Source organism: Lycium barbarum, chromosome 9, assembly GCF_019175385.1.
Source record: "Lycium barbarum isolate Lr01 chromosome 9, ASM1917538v2, whole genome shotgun sequence".
Lineage (NCBI taxonomy): Eukaryota > Viridiplantae > Streptophyta > Magnoliopsida > Solanales > Solanaceae > Lycium > Lycium barbarum.
Genome location: NC_083345.1, coordinates 8,497,887 through 8,522,305, shown reverse-complemented (window position 1 = coordinate 8,522,305; position 24,419 = coordinate 8,497,887). Strand labels below are relative to the sequence as shown.

Genomic DNA, 24,419 nt, shown 5'->3' with positions numbered 1-24,419 from the left:
TAGAATAAGCCCGCTAGTGGTGCATTACAATTTACAAATGCCCTCTATTAATGGAAACAATGATGTTGAAAATGATACTAATAATTGACCAGATCGAGGAGTGTCTCAAGCGCTTTAGTGGCCTAAAGCCAAAACTTATTTGGGGGCTTTAAATTTAAAAAAATATAAAACTTTTTTTCCCCCAAAAAAATCTATTTTTCTAGCTTTTTGAGATGCAAATTTATTAATAATTTTTTATTATATAGTTCTTCGAATAAATCTTTTTCGAATGACGATATATCATACTCATTTAATCTTTCTTGAGAAGTGTTGATCTTAGGTAAGATTTTTTAATATTAAAAAACTTGTTTCCGCTTAGGCAAATATTACAGGAACAACTAACAATATTTTATAAAAAACATTAGCATTTAAAAAAGAATCGAATTTTTTAATTTGATTTAATATGTCGATTAGAGTATTATTTTCTACTTGTACTATTTCTCTTAACACTTTTAATTTAGAAAATAAGTCTAAACCATCAATATCAAAGCGACTATTATATTTTAAGGAACATTTAAGGTTAAGACAATATCTTTTTAAATTCTCATCATCTAATGATTTCAAATTTTACCACTAAAACTTTTAAATTTTTAAAGTCTTGGAGAAAGAAAGTAAGAAAAAAATAAAAGAAAGATTGTAACTTAGACAAAATAAGGGAGAGAGCAGAGGCGGACCCAGGATTTTAAGAAGTCGGGGGCACCATTATCTTAACATAAACGCCAACAAATTTTTTAATGACTACTGAGCGATAATACCGTGTCGGACCGGTCACTAATACCGTAGCAGTGGCGAAAATACAAGTATATAGGTCAAATATGTGTAATAAATAAAATTTAACACTGTGAAGCAAATGAAAGAGATAGCTTAGTGGCTAAGGCTGTGCAACATGTGGTGATAGTGCAGGTTCGAATCTGGGTGAGCTCATTTAACGCTTATTGTTTTCCTAAAAATAGGCTCAAAAAAATAATTAAAAGTGACATTTGGGTTCGATCCAGAGTGACAACTAAGGGAAGCAGAAGTTGCAACCAACGTGCCCCAAAGACGCTTTCGTTTGTTAGAATGCACAATTAAATATATACTAATTTCTCAATGTATATACACACATATATATACATTATTTTTTCCGAAGGGTTGGTGCACTCCCACCCTTCCATGTGGGTTCGCTTCTGGGAGAGAGTATAAAATTTACAACTATTCTTACCTACCGTAATATTCAATCTGATATTGATGGTTTATTCACAAATATAATTTTCTTTTTATATAAAAAAGTTTACTTTTCTACAAAAAATTGCTCAATATGTTTATTTAAAAGGAATTATAAATATATTATTTCTAAAAGATGGGCCCCCCAAATTTGGGAGCTCAAAGCAAGTGCTTTACTTGCTTCATATTAGAGCCGGCACTCCAGATCGAACTATAAGTAGCACACACCTTTGAAGTTGTTTGATGACAAGCCCAAAGTAAAGACATTCTTTCCAAATTTAGTAGTCTTTGCTAGTTTGCTACATCTATGAGCATGAGCCGGCTAATTACAACTTTATCCATTACTGCTTTCTTTTCATACCAATTAGCTTATGCCTAAGATCTCGACGCTCTACAAGACATATGTGTTGCAGTTAAAGACCCTAACACTTCTGGTAAATCGTTCTATATATAGTCATGAAAGCTTTTTACCTAGTTTTTTTTTTTAATTCCTTTTTTGAACAATATGTTATATAATCAGTGTTGCTAAAAGCCATTGCTTCGCCATTTAAAGCGATGAAATGATGTGAAGCAGGGGTTGGCTTCATATATAGGTGAAGCCATGTGATTCAAAGAAATGTATGTTTCAAATAATGACGCACATAATGATCCAAGATAAGAAGCAGTCGGTTCTTTAAATCTCAACTTTGAGGAGTTGCACTAATGGCAATATCATTATAAATTGTTAGAAAGAATCACAACTTTGAGGAGTTGGATTAATGTCAACATCATTAAAAATTGTTAGAAAAATAAACTGGGGAGACATAAGACCAATTTTGATATAGTAATCTTTGACCTTAAGTAATTTAATATTGTAAATTGAAAGAAGTATGGAGAGACATAAGACCAACTTTGATAGAGTAATCTTTGACCTTAAGTAATTTTGGTTTGGTAAAACTCAAAAGCCCATTTATCATGTGCGTGGGCCTATCCTCATTTTCTAGCTCTTTACGAACCCACTAAAAGGTCATTTCCTTATAATGTGAAAATGAAAGTTTTTCCTAATCCATGAGGGAAACTTCTTGAGAAACACTGACTCCGTCAATACTAATCAATAGTACTAACATAAATTGGATGCTGAAATAATTAGTTATATATTTATTGCAAAGTAATTACATATAGTACTACTAAATTCATATATGTTTGGTACTAATTTCTGTCATTTGTTAGCTCTAAATTAATATCTGTGCCTAATATTCTTAGCTTCATTTTATTTCACTTGGCAGTTTTTGTGAATGGAAAGGTTTGCAAAGACCCAAAGCTTGCAAATGCAGATGATTTCTTTGCTTCAGGTCTTAATGTTAGTGGAAATCCAGTCCCTAAGTTTGGTTTTGCTGCTAAACTTTTGGATATAAACACGATACCTGGACTCAACACTCTTGGCATTTCTATAGCTCGTGGTGACCTCGAACCAAAGGGTCTTATCCCACCTCACGCACCCTCGAGCTACTGAGCTCATAACTATCTTGGAGGGAACTATCTATGCGGGATTTCTTGCTCCTGATACAAACTTCTTTAAGAGTCATTTCTTCTTTAAGATCTTAAATCCTGGCGATGTCTTTGTGATCCCGCAGGGGCTTATTCACTTCCAGTATAATGTGGGACACAAAAATGCTGTTATACTTGCTACATTCAACAATCAAAATCCTGAATTAGTCGTGATTCCTAGTTCAATTTTTGCTTCAGATCCGCCTATTCTGGACGACATTCTTGCCAAAGGCTTCCAGCTTGATAAAAAAGTAATTGAAGAACTTAAAAAGAAATTCTCCTAGGATATGCCAAATGTAATTGTGTGCAGCTAATCACCCGTTGTTTTTGAAATTACTTTAATTTGTTCCACTTAGTATTGTTTGTTGTATGTTTCCAACCGTTTCTCTTCTTCCATCATGTAAGGTCTTCTCTAACTAAATAAATGTTTGAAGAATCTCTAATATATTCTTGCGAATGTAATAAAAACAAGTAATTATGTCCTGTGATATTTTGTAGCTTTTACTTAATAATCCAAAATGCATAAGCAAGATATTGATTTCCATTATGTAATGAAAACTAACATTTTCTCCAGGTCAATAAGGATAAAATGTTCAAACTTAGTTGGTAACAATAAGGTAGTGGAATTTATGATATATAGCACCCAATTTTCTGATTCGGCAATTCGATCTGGATTTATACCTTAAGATAGTATGTCATAGCTAATTCCATGTTTTCTAGTAGTGTAAAGGTAGTAATAAGGCTTGTTTACATAAAAAGACAAAAGTATAAAATGTAATTACGCCAACCTTACATAGAAACACAAAATAATTGCTTTATTTAATGTTTGAAATAAGCTTTTCAACTCAAACAATTTAATGATTCTAAGAAAAAGTAGATAAGAGTACAAGTAACATATTATCCGTATTTGTTGAAGATCTACCCTTTATGATTAAGTAAATTCTCTTATTCAATAAGAGGGAGTTAGCAACTCTGTCAACCTACTTGCATGCTGAGGGGTCATTTTAGTCATTTCATTTATTTATATCCTTTAATGCTGCTGTACTTGATAGCATTATGGGCGTACTTTTTCTTGCTTAGACAAAAACACCTGATTGATTTTACTTATTTCTTCATGGATCCTCTCTGAAGAGATGTAAAGTACATCTTCTTTGAAAACGTGGGCCCCAGAGTTTTCTTTTTGTCGTTTCACAAGTAAAATTAAGAACGGGCAATTCGTAATTAGCAGAATTGCCCTTCTTTTGGGGTGGTCTTTAAATTTTGCCCCTCATATTTGCGGTCTTTAAAATTTTGCCCCTCATATTTGTGGTCTTTAAATTTTGCCCTTAGCTTGGATACCTAAGGTTCTGGGTTCGAACCCCCGCTCAGGCATAAAATAAAAAAATAATTTCGCAAGGCAGGGCTGGAGGGAGTGTATGCCGGATCCGGCATAAAGTCCTTAAGGAAAAAACTAAAGTTATGCCGGAGGGGGCATAACTTTTCCTCAAGGCATAGTTTTAGTTATGCCTTATGTGGCAAAACTTTTCCATAAGGAACTATGCCTTATGGGGTAGACTTTTAATTAAGGCATAACCAAAAGTATGTCTTATAAGGCGGAATTTTTCCTTAAAGCAAACTTTTAGTGTTGCCTTAATGAAAAGTTCCGCCTTATGGGGCATACTTTTAGTTATATTTTATGGGGCACACTTTTAGTTAAGGCATAACTAAAAGTATGCTCCATAAGGCGGAACTTTTCCTTAAGGCATAATTAAAAGTTTCCCTTGAAAAGTAAAAAAAATAAAATATATGTCTCAAAGCAAAGTCTGCCCCTTTCGGCATAACTTTAGTTTTTCCTTAAAGATTGTATGCCGGATCCAGCATAAAGTCCTTAAGGAAAAACTAAAGTTATGCCGGAGGGGGCATAACTTTTCCTCAAGGCATAGTTTTAGTTATGCCTTATGGGGCAAAACTTTTCCATAAGGAACTATGCCTTATGGGGTAGACTTTTAATTAAGGCATAACCAAAAGTATGCCTCATAAGGCAGAATTTTTCCTTAAGGCAAACTTTTAGTGTTGCCTTAATGAAAAGTTCAGCCTTATGGGCATACTTTTAGTTATATTTTATGGGACACACTTTTAGTTAAGGCATAACTAAAAGTATACCCCATAAGACGGAACTTTTCCTTAAGGCATAATTAAAAGTTTGCCTTGAAAAGTAAAAAAAATAAAATATATGTCTCAAAGCAAAGTCTACCCCCTCCAGCAAAACTTTAGTTTTTCTTTAAGGATTGTATGCCGAATCCGGCATAAAGTCCTTAAGGAAAAACTAAAGTTATGCCGGAGGGGGCATAACTTTTCCTCAAGGCATAGTTTTAGTTATGCCTTATGGGGCAAAAATTTTCCATAAGGAACTATGCCTTATGGGGCAGACTTTTAATTAAGGCATAACCAAAAGTATGCCTCATAAGGCAGAATTTTTCCTTAAGGCAAACTTTTAGTGTTGCCTTAATGAAAAGTTCCGCCTTATGGGGCATACTTTTAGTTATATTTTATGGGGCACACTTTTAGTTAAGGCATAACTAAAAGTATGCCCCATAAGGCGGAACTTTTCCTTAAAACATAATTAAAAGTTTATCTTGAAAAGTAAAAAAAATAAAATATATGTCTCAAAGCAAAGTCTGCCCCCTCCGGCATAACTTTAGTTTTTCCTTAAGGATTGTATGCCGGATCCGACATACACTCCCCCAGCCCTGCCTTGTGAAATTATTTTTTTATTTTATGCATGAGCGGGAGTTCGAACCCAGAACCTCAGGTATCCAAGCGAAGGGCAAAACTTAAAGAACACAAATATGAGGGGTAAAATTTAAAGACCACCCCAAAAGAAGGGCAATCCGTGCAAAAAAATGATTAAGAACATGTAGTACAAAAATTAGGCCCGATCTGAACTCTTAATAATTGTAGCCTTTGAAACAAATTCTATTTTATTTTAAGTTCACATCTTCGAACACAAAAGTATAAATTGCTTTGTTTAATATTCAAGTAAGCTTTTCAATTCAAATAATTTAATGATTCTAAGTAAAAGTAGATAGAGTACAAGACTACAAGTAATATATTATCAGTAATCAACGTTTTAAAAAATATAAGAAGAACTATTTTTCTTCTAAAATCTCATCTTTGTTGAAGATCTAGGCTTTATGGATTAAGATTTTGGGTGATCATGAGATGGAGTCAAACTGACTCACTTCTTAACTTTCCTTTTTAACAAATGATTGTGTTGGTAAAAAGGGATATTAAAAACTGACTAGATGGAAGTAAAAGTAGTATATATAACACGTCTCTGGATGTTTTAAAAAAGGAAAAAGGGTCAAATATACCCTCTATTTTGTTTTATTAGCTAACTTTATAGTGTTCAAATATATTTCTGCCGTCAACAAACTTCACACTTATGCCTCTATTTTGGATGGAAACCCCAAATCCTCTTAAATTGTCCAATTTCAAAAAAATTACCCACTCTCTTATTGACCCGCCCCGACCCGCCTATCATCATCATCATCAAAGCTTGAGCTTCTTTCGTGGAGAAAAAGAGCAAAAACACACCCAAATAATAAACCTCAAAACCCATCTCAGATTTCACCTTTAAACCCATGTCAGGGGCTCCTATTCTTGAACAACCACCATCACCATCACCATCACCGCCACCGCCGCTCCTTCCCTGCTATCAAGTAATTTAAAGTGAATTGAATATCGACAGTAACCCCTTCCAGAAGCAATGGGTGTCTAGGCATATATTCATTCTTTCTACTCATCAAAATAAGTTGACGATTCTCGTTGATGGACTTATTGGAAATAAGAATTCATCCATAAAAAACTTTAAAAGCAGATTGAATAAAGTAATTCTAATAATTACTCTTAAACTTAATTACTCTTATACAAGTACACCTATAATGTGTGATTAAAAAAAGGGAAAGGGTCAACTATACCCGTGTATTATGAGAAAACAGTCAAATATGTCCCTCGTTATACTTTGGGATCAAATATACCATTGTCGTTATAGTTCGGGTCCAAATATACCCTTCTCATTATACTTTGGCACAAAATTGCCCTTAATTTTAATGGTGGGACACGTGTAAGCCTAGAATCAAATAGCCCGTCCCCAATTTTAAATACCCGATTTCACTAAAAACGGATCCGTTTAATCTGACCCGCCCCATTTTCATCATCTTTCTTCTCCTCTTTTGTGGTAAAAAACTGGCATCTCAGGTGACCAGAACCAGCACTACACCGCTGTTGACTCCACCACATCCAATTGCAGCTCCACAACCTCCACTATTACTATGACCCTTATCACGAGCCCGTTTATTGTCACTAGTCACAACAGTAGCTTCACCACCAGCTCCGACGAAAACAGACTAACAAATTCAGTAAAAAAAAATCATAATTTCTTAAAATCTAATAGAGAGTTAGTAAAAGAACCCTTTTTTGACGATTTTAGGATCGGGTACTTTAGAAGAACCATTCATAAGCTTTGAGACAAAGTAACAGAGTACTCCAATTAGAACCATCACTACTCGATGGATTTTTCTTTTTCCATCGAGTTTGTGATTGGAATTTTTGTTTGGATCTTTTCTCGGAAAGTTGGTGGTGGAGTCAACGGCGGTGTAATGGTGGTTCTGGTCGTCTGAGATGCCATTTTTTTTTACCACAAAAGAGGAGAAGAAGGATGATTAAAATGGGTCGGGTCGGGTCGGATTAAACGGATCCGGTTTTTAGTGAAATCGGGTATTTAAAATTGGGGACGGGTTATTTGATTCTAGGCTTGACACCTGTCCTTCCGTTAAAATTAAGGGCAATTTGGTGCCAAAGTATAATGAGAAGGGTATATTTGGACCCAAACTATAACGGCAGGGGTATATTTGACCCAAAGTATAACGAGTGGCATATTTGACCATTTTCTCATATTACAGGGGTATATTTGACCCTTTTCCGTTAAAAAAATATGAGATTCCCCGCTATCTTTCAACCACATATCTAGATTAAGATTTTGGCAATGCTAAAGAGGTTACTTAGACATAATATGGCAAGTCATCGATCAATAATTTAAGGCGCAATTCGTTCCACTATTCTTCCTCAACGAAGAAAAACTTGTATCTGTTAAATAGGGGTTTAAAGGTGAAATATGAGTTAAGGTTTTGAAAATAATATCAGATAAATTATATTTTAATTTATGTATACGGATAGTGTTTACCTGTCAACTATACAGTGTAAAATTTCATTCTTTTGTAATCGAGAAATCTTCGAGGGCTAGAGGCGCACGGTTCGAAAGTCGATGGATAATGGGCATACCCCTCTACCTTTACAAAAAAATTCAGGCGGAACTATCTCTTTTTATTTTTCTGGCAACATATGGACCTTTTAAACCATGGTCTAAAGATTTCTTTTGAGAAAATTGCAAATCTTATGGGAAAGCGCTAAATCTCATCTAAAATTACGTAAGTTATTGCAAATTTCAGACGACAACTTAATGTTTTGTCTGTAAGATTGATAAATAACATGAATAATATGCTAACTTCATTGTTATTTCACTTACGCAGTTTTCGTGAATGGAAAGGTTTGCAAAGAGCCAAACCTTATAAAAGCAGATGATTTCTTTGCTTCTGGTCTTAATGTACGCGGAAATATAGTGGTGGCTAAGTTTGGTTATTATGTGGCTTTTGTGGGTGTAAACGGCATGCCTGGACTCAACACTCTTGGTATTTCTATTGCTCGTGCTGACTTCGAACCGAAAGGTCTTATCTAGTGGCGTGCGCAGGATTTTTAGTAAGCGGTGTCGACAAAGGTGGATTTAAGTTATGCCGAGGGGTGTCACGTGACACTGCTTCGTCGGAAAATTTTACTAAGTATGTATGAATAGTTGGAAGCCAGAAAGAAAAACAATATAAAGTAAGACATTGCTTAACATAAATAATGGTGCAACTCAATTGGTCCAGCATCTCAAGTTTCTTTGCAAGGTCCTGAGTTCAAAACTCTGTAGCTTTATTTTGATTTTTTAAAAAGTTCTCGCCTCACATACAAGAGGATACTTGTCCGGATTCGAACCCTGGACCTCTCAGAAGTTAACAAAACAATGAACCAATTGGTTAATAGTAGCTTTTCTAAACATCTTCAACAAGGAAATATTTGATAGCTAAGGATGGTGCTACTTTCCTGCTTATTTATTGTGCTATTTTTTTTCCTTTATCTTCTTTCTCGTCGATGAAATTAATTAAGATTGACTTGCGGAATCAAATGAATGATGAACTTTTTAGTGATCGTTTGGTGCCTTATATAAAAAGTATTGTTTAGTGTTATTTATAACGAGGTAATTTTGAATACATTTCAAAAAATGAAAATTCATCGAGAAGAGTTCAAGTTATATAGTATGGGAGTTATGTTTTCTTTATATTATGTTCATTTTTTTTAATGTGACGTTATAGTGTTTTATTTATTTATTCTTATTTTAAAATGTGACACTGCTTATGAAAAATCCTGCGTATGCCACTGGGTGTCGACATTTAAAAAGGAAAACATACAAACAAAATGGAGAAAAGAATGAATATTTTTTTCACCCCTAGGGTTATAATCCAGTTCGAGATTGCATTTAAGGAACTTAATGTGTAGGGCTTATCTTGAAATGAATGTAGGTTGACTGGTTTTGTGTCATGGCTAGTATGAGAAGTGTTCTGACTGTTCGGGTTCGAACCCACTCAAGGTGCTCTTTTTCAGCACAAAGGGGTGAGCACTTACAAATTATTTTAAAAATAAAAAAAAACTAGCACAAACACGTTACGGAGTTTCGAAACCGCAGTAATTGCGGGAATAGCAAGGGACTTAACGAGTGAGGCACAACATCCTTTGCTCACATCAGTGTCATTTATGTTCTATCATATATTCTGTTTTTCAGATATATATATATATATATATATATATATATATATATATATATATATATATATACATATATCAAAATTTTCCGACGAAACGGTGTCAGATGACACCCCTTAGCCTAATGTGTGTCCACCTATGGTCTTATCCCGCTTCACACGCACCCTCGAGCTAGTGAGGTCGTAACTATCTTGGAGCGAACTATTTATGCTGGATTTCTTGCACCTGATGCTGCAAACATCTTTAAGAGCTAGTCGTCTCTTCTCCAAAATCTTGAATCATGGCGATTATTTGTGATCTCACAAGGTCTTATTCACTTCCAGTATAATGTGGGACACAAAAATGCTACTGCACTCGCTACTTTCAATAGTCAAAATCCTGGTTTCGTCATGATTCCTAATTCAATCTTTGCTTCGGATCCGCCTATTCTCGACGACGTTCTTGCCAAAGGCTTCAAGCTTGATAAGAAAGTAATTGAAGAACTTCGAAAGAAATTCTCCTAGGATAATTAAGTTACTAAAAATATGATTCTATGTTTCCTGAAAGTTGTTTCCAGCGCGCTGCTCACCCAAGATTTATGAAAGCGTTGGGATAATAAATTTCTCTAATTGTTATGTTGTTTATTGTATTTTTTAGTATTTGGAGTGAACTATTTATGGTAGCTGACATTTTCTCTAATTCCCTTTATGTCGCCGTCTTGCTGTTATTTGTTGAAGGTGAAATAAGTTAATGATATGTTATACGGCAGAATGCATAAAGACTCCCCTAAATTTGGCACGAATTATTAGTTGCACGCACACCTATATTATCAGTAGTCTTCATTATATTACACCCCCCCCCCCCCCCCCCCAACCAAAACACACACTCCGAACTTGGCTATTTGATAGTCTTTACCCCGGCACAATTTTGTCCTAAGAGAGTGAGATACACTAGCCTGCCACAGGACTTTTTTTAAATATAATTTTTTTCTACTTCTAAAATTCATTAACTTTTTAGATTTTATTTTTTGGGTCAAATTAGAATAAAGGAGCTCTAACCAAGTTTTTTTTTTTTTTTTTTTAATGAATTTGGCCCCAGAAAGGAGAAACTAATAGGTAAAATAAATAATCATTGTATCTAAAAAAGAAATAAAAAAGAAGTGCATAGTTGCAACTCCATTATTTTGGTTAAATCTTTTTTATTTGGCTAAAATAATGAAACTCAATTTTTTAATTAATTTAGACCTGAAAAGAAAACTATATAGTTGAAATAAATAGTCATTACATCTAAAGATAATTGTTTTTGGCAATTATACCACTGGGCAGAGTGCCTAGCTAGTGGTTTATACCATAAATATAAAGCAAAACCAAAAGAGTCTTGCAAAAAACCAGAAGTGAAACTGAAAACAAACTAACAAAATTAAGTCAACTAGGAAGATCTTATAAACAACCAGCATAGTTTGTCTCCGAAGTTTATCAGCAACATTCGGTTGCCTATGGTTGTGATCATATAGAAGTCCCTCAAAGCTCTCACCAGGCGTCATGGCTATCAAACCCAACTGAGCATATCTTAAGACAGTATGAATATCCAATCTTCAAAGCAAAGCAAACTGCAACCATCATTTATCACCTCCAGCTGCTCCTCCGAAACGAGCTGAGAGTCAGAATAGATCCTCTCCTTATTCCTTGTTAAGTCCAGTAGTGTTTCTGATGCTGCCTCCTATTCTGAATCTGTTGTTGAGTATCATGCATGTGTCATCATGTGGATGCCTCCTTGCTACTATGTATCTACTGATTGATAAATCTCTAGTAGAATGAGCTAAAGCTAATGCCACACATTGTAAAGTTATTAAACTATAGATAACACATAACAAGATAAAGCATATGGAATCAGTGAGTTATTATTATTCTGGAGCTCTTCTTTTAGCAGTCCTAATCCTTAGATTATTAGGAGTATGGGACTTGTCCAACTTTACAGGTGTCCTTCTTATACTAGGCAGTTCAGAAAAAGAAAGAAAGATGGCCTCACCTGCAAAATCAAAAGCATAATCAGTTAAAAAAAATATGCATCGTGTTGCCCTCCCTATACACATGCTGTATGATCACATCGAAACTGTTCCTTATCCTCTCCACCTATGCCGCAATACACCATGAAGGCTCTCACGATCTTTCTATAATCTTCCTCATCAACAGTAAGTCATTTTCTAAAATCAGAGAATATAGTTGTTGATCCACACAATAAGCAATCCCCTCCATTATAGCCTTTGCTTTTGCCACAACATCGATTGTCTCATTTAACCAAATTTGATCCGTTATAATAGTGAAGTTACTAAACTTTACCTACTAGAATGACAACCTACACATGAAGCCATGAAAGATATTTTACCGCTATATTGGGTAACATTTTGTGACTTTAGTGGTACAAATTTTTCTAATTTTACTGTTATGTTGGTAAAATTCAGTTACTTGAACATAACGAGAGATAGTTTTGTACCTTTTACTTTCCTAGTAGGTCAAATTCAATACATTATTGTGCCAAAAAAAGTTTATGGCTTAACTATTACTGAATAACATTCAGTGATCACACGATAAAATTAACTCTTCAATAACATTGCTGTCATTGAGTGCTGGGCTAACTTCTAAGACGAGAACATTCAGTTGTAAGCGAAGGTAAAATAACAAATTAGGACGACTAGATTATATTAAGAATATTCAATTGTGGACCCTTTTTTATTTTTTTATTTTTATCATTTCTCCGATTCTTTCTAAACTTTTCTACGAAATGTACCACGTGGTAACCCTTCATTGTCTGTTAAGGCATTTCTATCATTAATCGACTTTCTTAATTATGTAAATTTGTCGTATTTTTTATGAGTGTAATTTTTAGGTTCTAATGCTCAACCCATTACCCGTTTGCAATTGTGGGTTTAGAATATGTATATTATTTATTAAAATTTTAGTAAATATTCACAAATATTTGTGTACTCCGTGTCAAAAATGCTGGATTTGTTAGGATTTAAATCCCAAATCCGACCTTTGTAAGCAGGTTCCCAGGAAAGATTGGAGGGTCACAGCTGGACCACTTAAATACCAACCTCCTTAGACAGAACCTACTTACGCCGTGATGTAAGCGAAGAATAAATAGCACACACAGATTTATAGTGGTTCACCCTCAATGTGAGAGCTACGTCCACGTTGCTGCTGCAGATCTTATTAAAGAAGAAATATTACAAGTGTTTACAACACTCAACCTCACAACCCCAATCCCAATTACACTCAAGAATTTTACCACAGAAAATTCTCTCAAAGACCTTCTCTTACTTAGGCCTTTCACTAAGAGTATTTCTCTTAGATTTTTTCTCTCTTGGGATGTGTATAGCAAATGATCTTAATGATATCTTACAAATGAACCATAAGCTACCTATTTATAGGAATGAATTTCCTATGATGAGGTAAGCGCTTACATCACGACTATTATGAGGTAAGCGCTTACATCACGACTATGTGAACAAAAGAATTGACTTGTTTGGCCAATTCCACACCTAACAAATCTCCCACTTGAAGACTAATTTTAATTTGTCTTCACACTTTGATCGATGCAGCAGCTCTTTCCTACTTTCATACTTCGTGCAGGCCAACTGAAGTTGAGCATAGCTTCAGTTTGTCTATCGTCACAGCCTTTGTCAGTATGTCTGCTGGATTCTGACTCCCTGCGATCTTCTCAAGCACCAGCGCTCCATCTTCCAAAGCTGATCTAATGAAATGGTACCGGAGTTGTATGTGCTTCGTTCGAGCATGGTAAACCGGTTTCTTTGCCAAATGAATGGCGCTTTGGCTATCACAATATAGCACACTTCCCTCGTGGTCCTGATCCAATTCCCGCAGAAAAGATTGTAGCCACATCATTTCCTTTGTGGCCTCCGTCACAGCAACGTACTCAGCCTCACAACTAGAGAGAGCTACTATCTTTTGCAACTTGGAAACCCAAGAGATTGCAGTACCTCCGAAGGTGTAAACATACCCGGATGTGCTCTTTCTGCTATCAATATCACCACCGTTGTCAGCATCAACATACCCTTGCAATCCTGTTTTTGATTTTCGGAAATACAGAGCTGAACTCGAGCTGCCTTTCAGATATCTGAATATCCACTTCACAGCCTCCCAGTGTTGCTTTCCCGGATTGCTCATAAATCGGCTGACAACTCCCACTGCATGTGCAATGTCTGGCCTTGTACATATCATTGCATACATAAGACTACCGATTGCAGATGCATAAGGTATCTTGTCCATCTGCTTCTTCTCATCCTCGGTTGTCGGCAACTGATCCTTTGACAACCGAAAGTGTCCAGCCAAGGGAGTGCTGACTGGCTTGGCATCATGCATGTTAAACCTTTTGATAACTTTCCTCACATATTCTTCTTGTGAGAGTTTGATGCCCTCCTTGCTTCGGTTGATTCTCATCCCAAGGATTTGCTTTGCAGCTCCCAAATCCTTCATTGCAAACTCTTCCGATAACCCTTTTTTCAACCGATCAATCTCCTGTAGGTTTGCTTCTACGATTAGCATGTTGTCGACATAGAGTAGCAGTATCATGTACGAGTCTTCAAATTTTTTGAAGTAACAGCAGTGATCTGCCTCGCACCTTGAAAAATCAGTTTTCTTCATAAAGCTGTCAAACTTTAAATACCACTGTCTTGGAGCCTGTTTTAGTCCGTACAGACTCTTTTGAAGTTTGCACACTAGATTCTCCTTTCCTTTGACTTTGAATCCCTCCGGCTGTCGCATGTAGATTTCCTCATCTAGATCACCGTGAAGAAATGCAGTTTTCACGTCCATCTGTTGCAGATGTAGATTTTCCTTTGCTACCAGTCCAAGAACAGTTCTGATAGTCACCATTTTGACTACGAGAGAGAAGATCTCCGTATAGTCGATGCCTTTTTTCTGTTGAAATCGCTTTGCAACCAGCCTTGCTTTATAACGCTTGCTTCCATTGAGTTCTTCCTTTATCCGATAAACCCATTTGTTTTGCAATGCCTTCTTATCCTTTGGCAACTCGGCTAACTCCCATGTGTGATTTGCCGATAGTGAATCCATCTCATCTTTCATTGCCAGCTCCCACTTAGTCGATTCATCGACTTGCATTGCTTCTTCATAACATTCCGGCTCCCCTCTATCAGTGAGTAGAATGTAGTTGAGGGATGGAGAGTACCTGTGAATTGGCTTCCTGATTCTGGATGATCTACGCAGTTCTGTGATTGGCGTCTGTTGATTTGTTTCAGAATCAGCACTTTCATCAGCACCTTCTCGGATTGTTTGTTCCTCTGCCTCGGCTGTACCTGGTTGCGGCTCAGGTGTCGGAAAGTCCCTCAAATCCACTATTTCCGATTCCTTGTCCTGACATTCTGATTTTTTTTGCAACTTGTCTTTGTACAGCACCTCTTCGTTGAAGACAACATTCCTGCTTCGGATGATCTTCCGATTTTGTTCATCCCAAAATCGGTAACCAAGCTCGGTGTCACCATAGCCAGTAAAGTAACACTTCTTTGATTTTGGATCAAGCTTGCTTCTAGCCGTATCATCATTATGAACATATGATAAGCAGCCGAACACTTTCAGAAATGAAAGATTTACCTTCTTGCCACTCCAGACTTCTTCTGGAATTCTGAAATCCAAGGGAACTGACGGTCCTCGGTTAATTAAGAAGGTCGCGGTATTGACTGCATCTGCCCAGAATGTCTTGGGCAGTCCAGAGTGTATTCTCATACTCCGAGCACGCTCGTTCAACGTTCGGTTCATTCTTTCGGCTATTCCATTTTGTTGCGGCGTTCCAGGAATAGTCTTCATCATCTTGATTCCATTATCGGCACAGTACCGTTTGAAATCACCATCAGTGTCTTCTCCGCCGTTGTCGGACCTCAAACACTTCAACTTGAGGTTTGTTTCATTCTCAACCATGGCTTTCCATCTTTTGAATACACTAAACACACCAGATTTATTTTTCATAAAGTAAACCCACACCTTCCTAGTTGAATCATCAATGAAGGTCACGTAATAGTGTGATCCTCCAAGAGAGGGGACAGTGGTAGGTCCCCACACGTCTGTGTGCACCAATTCCAGCTTCTCGACCTTCAACTCCCTGCCTGCATTTTAGAAGCTTACTCGCTTTTGTTTTTCGAGAATGCAGCTCTCACACGTATGAAGGTCCACCGTCTTCAGCTCCGGAATTAAGCCATTTGTCACCAACAGCTTCATCCCCTTCTGGCTGATATGCCCCAGTCGACAATGCCACAAATCTGTCTTCTTTGTGTTGTCAACCACAGCAACAGTATCACGACAGCTAGTCGTCATGTAGAGAGTGCCAATCTTCTTTCCTCGGCCAACTACCATAGCACCTTTCGCCACCTTCCAAGACCCATTACCAAAATTGAGATCATATCCCTCATCATCAAGATGACCTACTGAGATCAGGTTTCGCATCAGATTTGGAACATGTCTAACTTTTGTAATCTTCCACGAGGATCCATTTGACATCTTCAAATTAATGTCTCCCGTGCCAACAACATCTAGCGGCTCTCCATCGGCTAAATAAACTTTGCCGAGATTCCCAGCCACGTAGTTTGTCATTATATCATGATGTGGGGTGGTATGAAAGGACGCTCCTGAGTCAAGCACCCAAGAGTCTATCGGGCTGTCAACCGATAGCAACAACGCATCGCCAATGTCTTCCGTAGCAGCGTTGATTCCAGCCCCCTTGTTGTCCTCCTTCTTTGGCGCCCTGCAGTTCTTCTTGAAGTGACCTGGTTTTCCACAGTTCCAACACTCATGTGTTCGTCCTGGTCTGGATTGACCCCTGCCATTCCTTGACTTCGATCTGCCCCTATTTCGGTTGTAGTTTCTGTCATAATTTATGCTTCTGTTTTCAACATTAAAAGCAGAACTCGTCGATGCCTCTCCCGAATCTGTCCTGCGCACCTCCTCAGCAAGGATACGATCCCTAACATCGTTGAACTTAAGTTTGTCACTGCCGACAGAATTACTAACTGCTGCTCTCATTGGCTCCCAACTATTTGGTAGGGATGCCAACAAAATTAGAGCTTGTACTTCATCATCGAAATCAATTTTTACCGATGACAATTGATTTACAATGGTATTGAATTCATTTATGTGTGCAGCAACATGAGCATTTTCCATCATCTTTAGATGAAATAGTTTCTTCATGAGAAATACCTTATTATTTGCCGAAGATTTCTCATACATGTCAGACAATACCTTCATCATATCTGCGGTGGTCTTCTCCTTTGCCACGTTGTGAGCAACGTTCTTCGACAGCGTCAGTCGAATGACTCCCAGAACTTGTCTGTCGAGGAGATCCCAATCTGCTTGCTTCATCTCCTCTGGTTTCGGACTCAGAGGTTCATGAAGCTTTCTGCCATATAAATAATCTTCAATTTGCATTCTCCAGAACGCAAAATCTGTACCATCGAATTTACCGATGCCGTGCGTCGTACCATCTTCGCCTCCCATCGTTTCTAAATCACAACACAACCTGTTGCTTTGATACCAGTTGTTAGGATTTAAATCCCAAATCCGACCTTTGTAAGCAGGTTCCCAGGAAAGATTGGAGGGTCACAGCTGGACCACTTAAATACCAACCTCCTTAGACAGAACCTACTTACGCCGTGATGTAAGCGAAGAATAAATAGCACACACAGATTTATAGTGGTTCACCCTCAATGTGAGAGCTACGTCCACGTTGCTGCTGCAGATCTTATTAAAGAAGAAATATTACAAGTGTTTACAACACTCAACCTCACAACCCCAATCCCAATTACACTCAAGAATTTTACCACAGAAAATTCTCTCAAAGACCTTTTCTTACTTAGGCCTTTCACTAAGAGTATTTCTCTTAGATTTTTTCTCTCTTGGGATGTGTATAGCAAATGATCTTAATGATATCTTACAAATGAACCATAAGCTACCTATTTATAGGAATGAATTTCCTATGATGAGGTAAGCGCTTACATCACGACTATTATGAGGTAAGCGCTTACATCACGACTATGTGAACAAAAGAATTGACTTGTTTGGCCAATTCCACACCTAACAGGATTCAGATAATATGAACCTATTACTTATATTTTCCATCCGCCGCTAGATGTGCTGAGAGCTGTGAAGTTGACTATTTTCTTTTTAATCACAAAGGGCCATGTATCTGGGTTATATTCATATAAGAATATTACAAAGGAGAGTGGCTAGGCTTGATCTCTAAACAGTTTGAGGAAATATTACACTCTGATTAGGTTGCATTATTCCCCAAAATTGGAAGCAAAAAGGAGTTAACTGACATTGAAGTTAGCTTAATTGACGACTGGTTAGAGGAAAACCAGATCGGAGATTCTTGATTAATTGTTACTTCTTGAACTGGACCCTGTATTTTTTATTTTTCTTTTTTAATAAATGACTAAGTTGGGAAAAAGGGATATTAAAACTGACCAGATCGAACTATAAGTAGTATATATAACACCTCTCTGGTTGTTTGGAAAAATTATCACAAGCCCAAAAAAGAAATTGTTTCCCATTTTATTTTTTAAACTAGACGTTGCTACAACAATGAGCATTATGAGCTGGTTAATAATAACTTTAGCCATTGCTGCCTTCTTTTCATCCCAAATATCTTATGCCTATGATCTCAACCCTCTACAAGACATATGTGTTGCAGTTAACGACTCTAACGCTTCTGGTAAATCATCCTTTTATAGTCATGAGAGCTTTTTAATGAAAATTACACATTTGGTCAGTAGGCCAAAATGAATATCTGCTGGCCATATATATATTATACATACAATATGCTCGCTATTATTTTGGGTGGCGGTTATGTAGTGTAAAATATATTTCTTTTGTAATCGAGAAATCTTCATGGGCTAATGACGGACGGTTCGAAAGTCGATGGATAATGGGCATACCCTTCTACCTTTACAAAAAAATTCAGGGACAAATGTTATCTCCCTCTTTTTATTTTTCTTGCAAGTTATATGTATATATGCATCTTCTAGACCACGGTCTAAGATTTCTTTTGAGCAAACTGAAAATCTTATGAGAAAACATTAGATCATGTCTTAATATTTCGTAAGCTATTGCAAATGTCAGATGGCAACATAATGTTTTGACTGTAAGGTCGAGAATAATATGAATAATATGCTAACTTCATTTTATTTCACTTATGTAGTTTTCGTGAATGGAAAGGTTTGCAAAGACCCAAACCTTGCAAACGCAGATGATTTCTTTGCTTCAGGTCTTAATGTTAGTATTGGAAATATAGTGGTGGCTAAGTATGGCTATTCTGTGACTATTGTGGGTGTAAACGACATGCCTGGACTCAACACTCTTGGTATTTCTATTGCTTGCGCTGACTTCAAACCGAAGGGTCTTATCCCACTTCACACGCACCCTCGCGCTACTGAGCTCATAACTATCTTGGAGGGAACTATGTATGCTGGGTTTCTTGTGCCTGCTGCAAACACCTTTAAGAGTCGTCTCTTCTCCAAAATCTTGAATCCTGGCGATGTGTTTGTGATCCCACAAGGTCTTATTCACTTCCAGTATAATGTGGGACACAAAAATGCTACTGTACCAGCTACTTTCAATAGTCAAAATCCTGGATTCGTCATGATTCCTAGTTCAATCTTTGCTTCGGATCCGCCTATTCTAGAGAACGTTCTTGCCAAAGGCTTCCAGCTTGATAAGAAAGTGATTGAAGAACTTCAAAAGAAATTCCCCTAGGATGAATAAATTCATCCTACAAATGTTACTGTGTGCTGAATAAATTCTCCTAGGATATGTCACTACAAATGTTACTGTGTGCTGAATAAATTCTCCTAGGATATGTCATTACAAATTTTATTGTGTGCTGAATAAATTCTCCTTGGATAATTAAAATCATACAACACTGCCTGTTGTATGTTTCCAACCGTTTCTCTTCTTCCATCATGTAAGTTCTTTTATAAGTAAATAAATATTTGAAGAAGCTCTAATAGATTCTTGCAAATGTAATAAAATAAGTAATTATATCCTACAATGTAATATTTAGCAGCTTTACTTAGCTAAATCCAAAATGCATAAACAAGATACTTATTTCCATTACGTAATGAAAGCTAACATTTTCTCCAATAGTAGGTAATGGAATTTATATATGACATATAGCACCCAATTTTTTTGATTCGGTGATTCGATCTTAGACCATTTAGCAGCGGATGACATATAATATTAAAAGTGAAAGGTGAGGTTTAAATGAGAAAAGGCCTAAGATAAATGCAGTGTTGTACCGTCTAGAGATCAGAGTAGCATATTTGCAGTAATAAAACTCATAGGAATTGATCGGACCCGCACAAGTGGTGGGACATGTGTTTTAATTTCATGCAAAGCAAATAATCAGGGTCTGACGTGACACCAATCTTCTTGAAAGAGATGGGTGTGCCTTTGGGAACTAGGACACAAGTGGTGTTTTTTTTTTTTTTTTTTTTTTTTCCAATGAGCTATTACTGGACATTGGACTATACTATACTAATGTGCATAGGAACTACATGGGTATCTTTAATTTTGGGATCTTACACTTACGGGCAATTTGCACGATTGCCTTATTTGGGGTGTTCTTTAATATTTGCCCCTCCAATTGCTGGTCTTTAATTTTTGCTCTTAGCCTAAAATACCTTGAGGTTACGGGTTCGAAGCCCGGCTCAAAAAAAATAAATCGCAAGCTAGAATTCTGTAGCAAAATTAGGCCTATTCGGGCAAAAGCTAAGGCCTAACTTTTGTAGAATTCTAGCAGAGAAAAAAAAAAATCTGCATTAAAGCAAACTTCTGCCTTAAGGCAAACTTTTGTTTTAAAGCAGAATTTTCGCGAAGCCTTGCCTTACGAAAATGTTTTTTCTTTATTGGGGGGAGGGGGTAGGGTTCGAACCCAGAACCTCGAGGTATTTTTGGCCACTTTTTCAAGCGAAGGGTAAAAATTAAAGAACAGCGTCTTTGAAGGGAAATCCCTGCAAAAAAGTGTATACTTACACAGCAGTTCAACAAAACCCACAATAAAAAATAACGCAAATTTTTGTCAGTATACTATATATAATTAGTGTATACACTGATTATACACTTTTATACACTGAATATACATCAATTTATGACTATAAACTACAATGTTGATGTGGAATCCGATTCTCTCCTGATCATCAATATGATGAATGGTCATATTACTACCAACTAGCAGATTGTGCACATTGTTAGGCAGATTAAAACCTTGACGAATCAAGGCAACTTCAAGTTCCAGCATTGCTTCAGGGAAATCAATAACTTGGCAGACTATATAGCATGCAGTGATAGCACAGTGAGTAAAACTCATTCTTCACACAGGATTTAACCCTTTATTTGGGGTGTAAAAACTGATTGAAGAGTTGTGGGACCTTGCAGGTTTTGATGATTTGAAAAATGAATGAAGTGAATGAACCAGGTCAACTGTTACATGTTCCATCCCAGAGTTCAGAGGCGGCCGAACTCTTGGAGTAAAGTGATTTCAAGATAAAGACTTAACAGACATAATCTAGAAGTCCTTGCAAGATGGTGAAGCACATGTGGTTTAATTTCAGGCAAAGTAAATAACCTTTTCAGGGTTTGACATGCCACCCCTCTTGAAAGAGAGGGGTGACTTCGGGAACTTGGACGTAGGTGGCGTTTCTTTTATCAAATTCAAAAAATAAAAAATAAAAAACTTTTATAAAATAAATTGTCAATTCAGCATTAGATAAATCACATAAAAATATCAATAAAATTTAAAACATCAATGTCAAGCCTAAAAAAAAATATTAAAGCGAAAATGGTGTTAAAAAACAGATACGATATTAGGTGTTTACACGAAAAAGTTTTTAGAAAACACTTCAGCTATTACTCAAAAATACTTATCTTTTTGCCTAAAAATTTGATCAAATATCTCAATTCTCTAAAATAAGTTTTTTTTTTCAAAAAAAAAAAAAAACACATTAAATAAATAAACAACTTTAACTTCCTAGTAAAGAGATAATTATAAGGAGTAGCACTTCCAAACGAACTGTTTTACATTTGAAAAAACACTTAAATACTCACAGTCAAAATTTTAACACAATTGATTCTTGAATGAGAATATAAATTTACAAGGCAAAATTGACTGGTAACTCTTCAAGTCTTTTCACCAAACTATTTTAGATATACATACCTCTACCCCCAAACCCACTTAGAGATAAGGTTATCAACTCACCTAGAACTTAATTATTTATTCTCTACGACATGATATCAAGTATTAATCAACAGGAATTAGATGCTCAATTAAGGTAATATATCAACTTCCAATTTTCTTTTCTTTTAAGGGATCGCAAGGTAAAATAGATGAATGAGGTTATATGTCACAAACAAGTTGTTATCAATGTGGGATTTTCAAGAAAGAATCTGTGTAACAAATAAGTAAATAGAAGAAGAAGCAATTGGGACTACTGAAAAAAGAAGAAAAAAAGAGTTCCCCCAGTAGGAAACTTAATTCCAGATTAATTTAAAAGGCATAGGTAAGAACTAGAGAAAATAATAAAATGGTCCTTCATATTTGAGGTAATTTCAAAGTAGTCTCTTAAATATATACTCTTGAGCATTTTTTTTTTGGTCTTTTAAGTTTGTTAAAAGTGAGCAATTTTGGTCGTTATTAAATATTTAACAACTCTTTGTGTTAGATTTGATGAGAATTATGAAAAAATGATTATTTGAAGGAGCAATTTCTATAATTTTTGTTATTTTGGGTCTATTTTCAAGAGTGTGAACTAAAAGTCCTCACTTTTGATAAACTAATGACCAAAACAACTCAGAAATATATTTAAAGAATCGGAGTATCGGACTACGTTGAACCTACCCAAATATAAGGAAGAGTATGTCATTTTCTCGTAAAAACTACACACTTCAACTGTTCAACATTAACAAAAACAATGGTGACAACTATCTATAAATAGGCTAAGATATTTCATTATCATTTCATCACATGTGATCACCTATACATTGATCATCCCCACAAGAAAAAAGAAGTTTTCAAGAAAGCTTGAATTGTTTTAATCCAGAATGGCTTTTCACCTCCTCACAATTATCTTAGTCATCGTTGGTCTGCTTTCTTCCTTTGGTTCTTCCTTTGATCCAAGCCCATTTCAGGACTTTTGTATTGCAGCTAATGAATCCAAGGCTGCAGGTAAACTACCATTTCAATCTAACAAAACCTCCATTTCATTTTTCTTTGGATTAATTTATCTACATTGATAGTGTAAAAATCTCTACACTACTAATGTATTTTAACATTTTATAGCATGTGATTATTTGCTTTATTTTTCACGTTATTAATTCCACTTATTATGAACACTAATTTGTAGTTACTTTTTCTGATCTGAGTGTAAAAATTCGTTTATAATATCGGGTTTCATTTAGTATCTGGATAAAGAAAATAATCTAGGATGAAATGTGGGGTTACCTTATCCCGTGTTGTGTTGAAATTTTCGATTTCAAGATAAATAATGTCGGGATTAATTATATCTTCATCCTGATAGTACCATAATCAACTCATATGAGGAAACAACCAAATGATTAAGATGCCTTTAATTTCTCCCAAAGCTCTTCTCTCGCGGTAATTGCAAAAAAGTCAAGGTTAAAATTGAAAATAAAATCTTATTCAAGTTTTGTCCAATTTTAAACCAAACACATGTTTTGAATTTTACACCATTTATTTCATTTTAATTAAATAAAACAAAAACTAAATAATCCATGGAATTTCAGTCTTAATAATACAATTCCTACATTATGTTTCAGTATAGTCCAAAAGTACGTTCAATGTATAGAGGTTAAACTCTTCCTTTTCGTTCTTTCTTTTTAGGGTTCTTAGGCTTACACTAATACATACTCCTATTTTGTTCTACTTTATTTTGCAGTATTCGTGAATGGGAAATTTTGCAAAGATCCAAAACTCGCCACAGCAGACGATTTCTTTCTTGCAGGACTTAACGTTAGTGGAAATCCTTTACCAGGATTGGGATCATCTGTAAATTCGGTAGATGTAAATCGACTTGCAGGACTCAACACTCTTGGCATTTCAATGGTTCGTGCTGATTTTGCACCATATGGCCTAATTCCACCCCACACACACCCTCGGGCCACTGAGCTTATTGTTGTCATAGAGGGCACTCTTTATGTTGGATTTTTGGCACCTGACACTACAAATCCAATGAAGACTCGATCTTTTACAAAAATATTGAGTAAAGGGGATGTATTCGTGATCCCACAAGGATTAATTCACTTTCAGTATAACGTTGGACATACGAATGCAACTGTTTTTGCTGCTTTTAATAGCCAAAATTCTGGGCTAATTGTGGTTGGGAGTGAACTCTTTGGATCAAATCCACCACTTGTGGATGATGTTCTTTCAAAAGCATTCCAATTGGACAAGAAAATGGTTGCAACACTTCAAGGATTGTTCTCCTAGAAAACAAGAAAATTTTGTGTGTTAGAAAATAATATGTATACGTGTGAGTTCATTGGTTGTTTTTTTAAATATATGTATTTGCTATCGATTTTGTGATGCTTCAGAGATAACTTAAAAAGGAAGAAAATAAAGATCAGGTGAGAACATCTGGAATAGTGGCGTTGATGTTACTTTGTTACCATCCTTTGTTCTTTGAACCTTTTTGAGTTTTGGAATAATTAAATATTACTATTGTTGCTTTTTGA

General features: G+C 36.0%; 2 protein-coding genes and 2 pseudogenes across 2 annotated transcripts; all 4 read left to right on the top strand.

The window, feature by feature from the left end:
* The first annotated feature begins 1,522 nt into the window (after positions 1-1,522).
* On the top strand, positions 1,523-3,252 carry LOC132610070 (germin-like protein subfamily 1 member 17; annotated as a pseudogene).
* Positions 3,253-7,319: 4,067 nt separating this feature from the next.
* Positions 7,320-10,172, top strand: LOC132611607 (putative germin-like protein 2-1; annotated as a pseudogene).
* Positions 10,173-18,209: 8,037 nt separating this feature from the next.
* LOC132611606 (germin-like protein subfamily 1 member 17) lies at positions 18,210-19,427 on the top strand. Its single transcript, XM_060326013.1, has 2 exons — positions 18,210-18,387; positions 18,874-19,427. Exons 1-2 carry the CDS (start codon positions 18,258-18,260, stop codon positions 19,425-19,427), a joined length of 684 nt encoding a protein of 227 aa, XP_060181996.1. The 5' UTR covers positions 18,210-18,257.
* Positions 19,428-22,629: 3,202 nt separating this feature from the next.
* On the top strand, positions 22,630-24,419 carry LOC132611136 (germin-like protein subfamily 1 member 7). Its single transcript, XM_060325542.1, has 2 exons — positions 22,630-22,893; positions 23,624-24,419. Exons 1-2 carry the CDS (start codon positions 22,770-22,772, stop codon positions 24,172-24,174), a joined length of 675 nt encoding a protein of 224 aa, XP_060181525.1. The 5' UTR covers positions 22,630-22,769; the 3' UTR covers positions 24,175-24,419.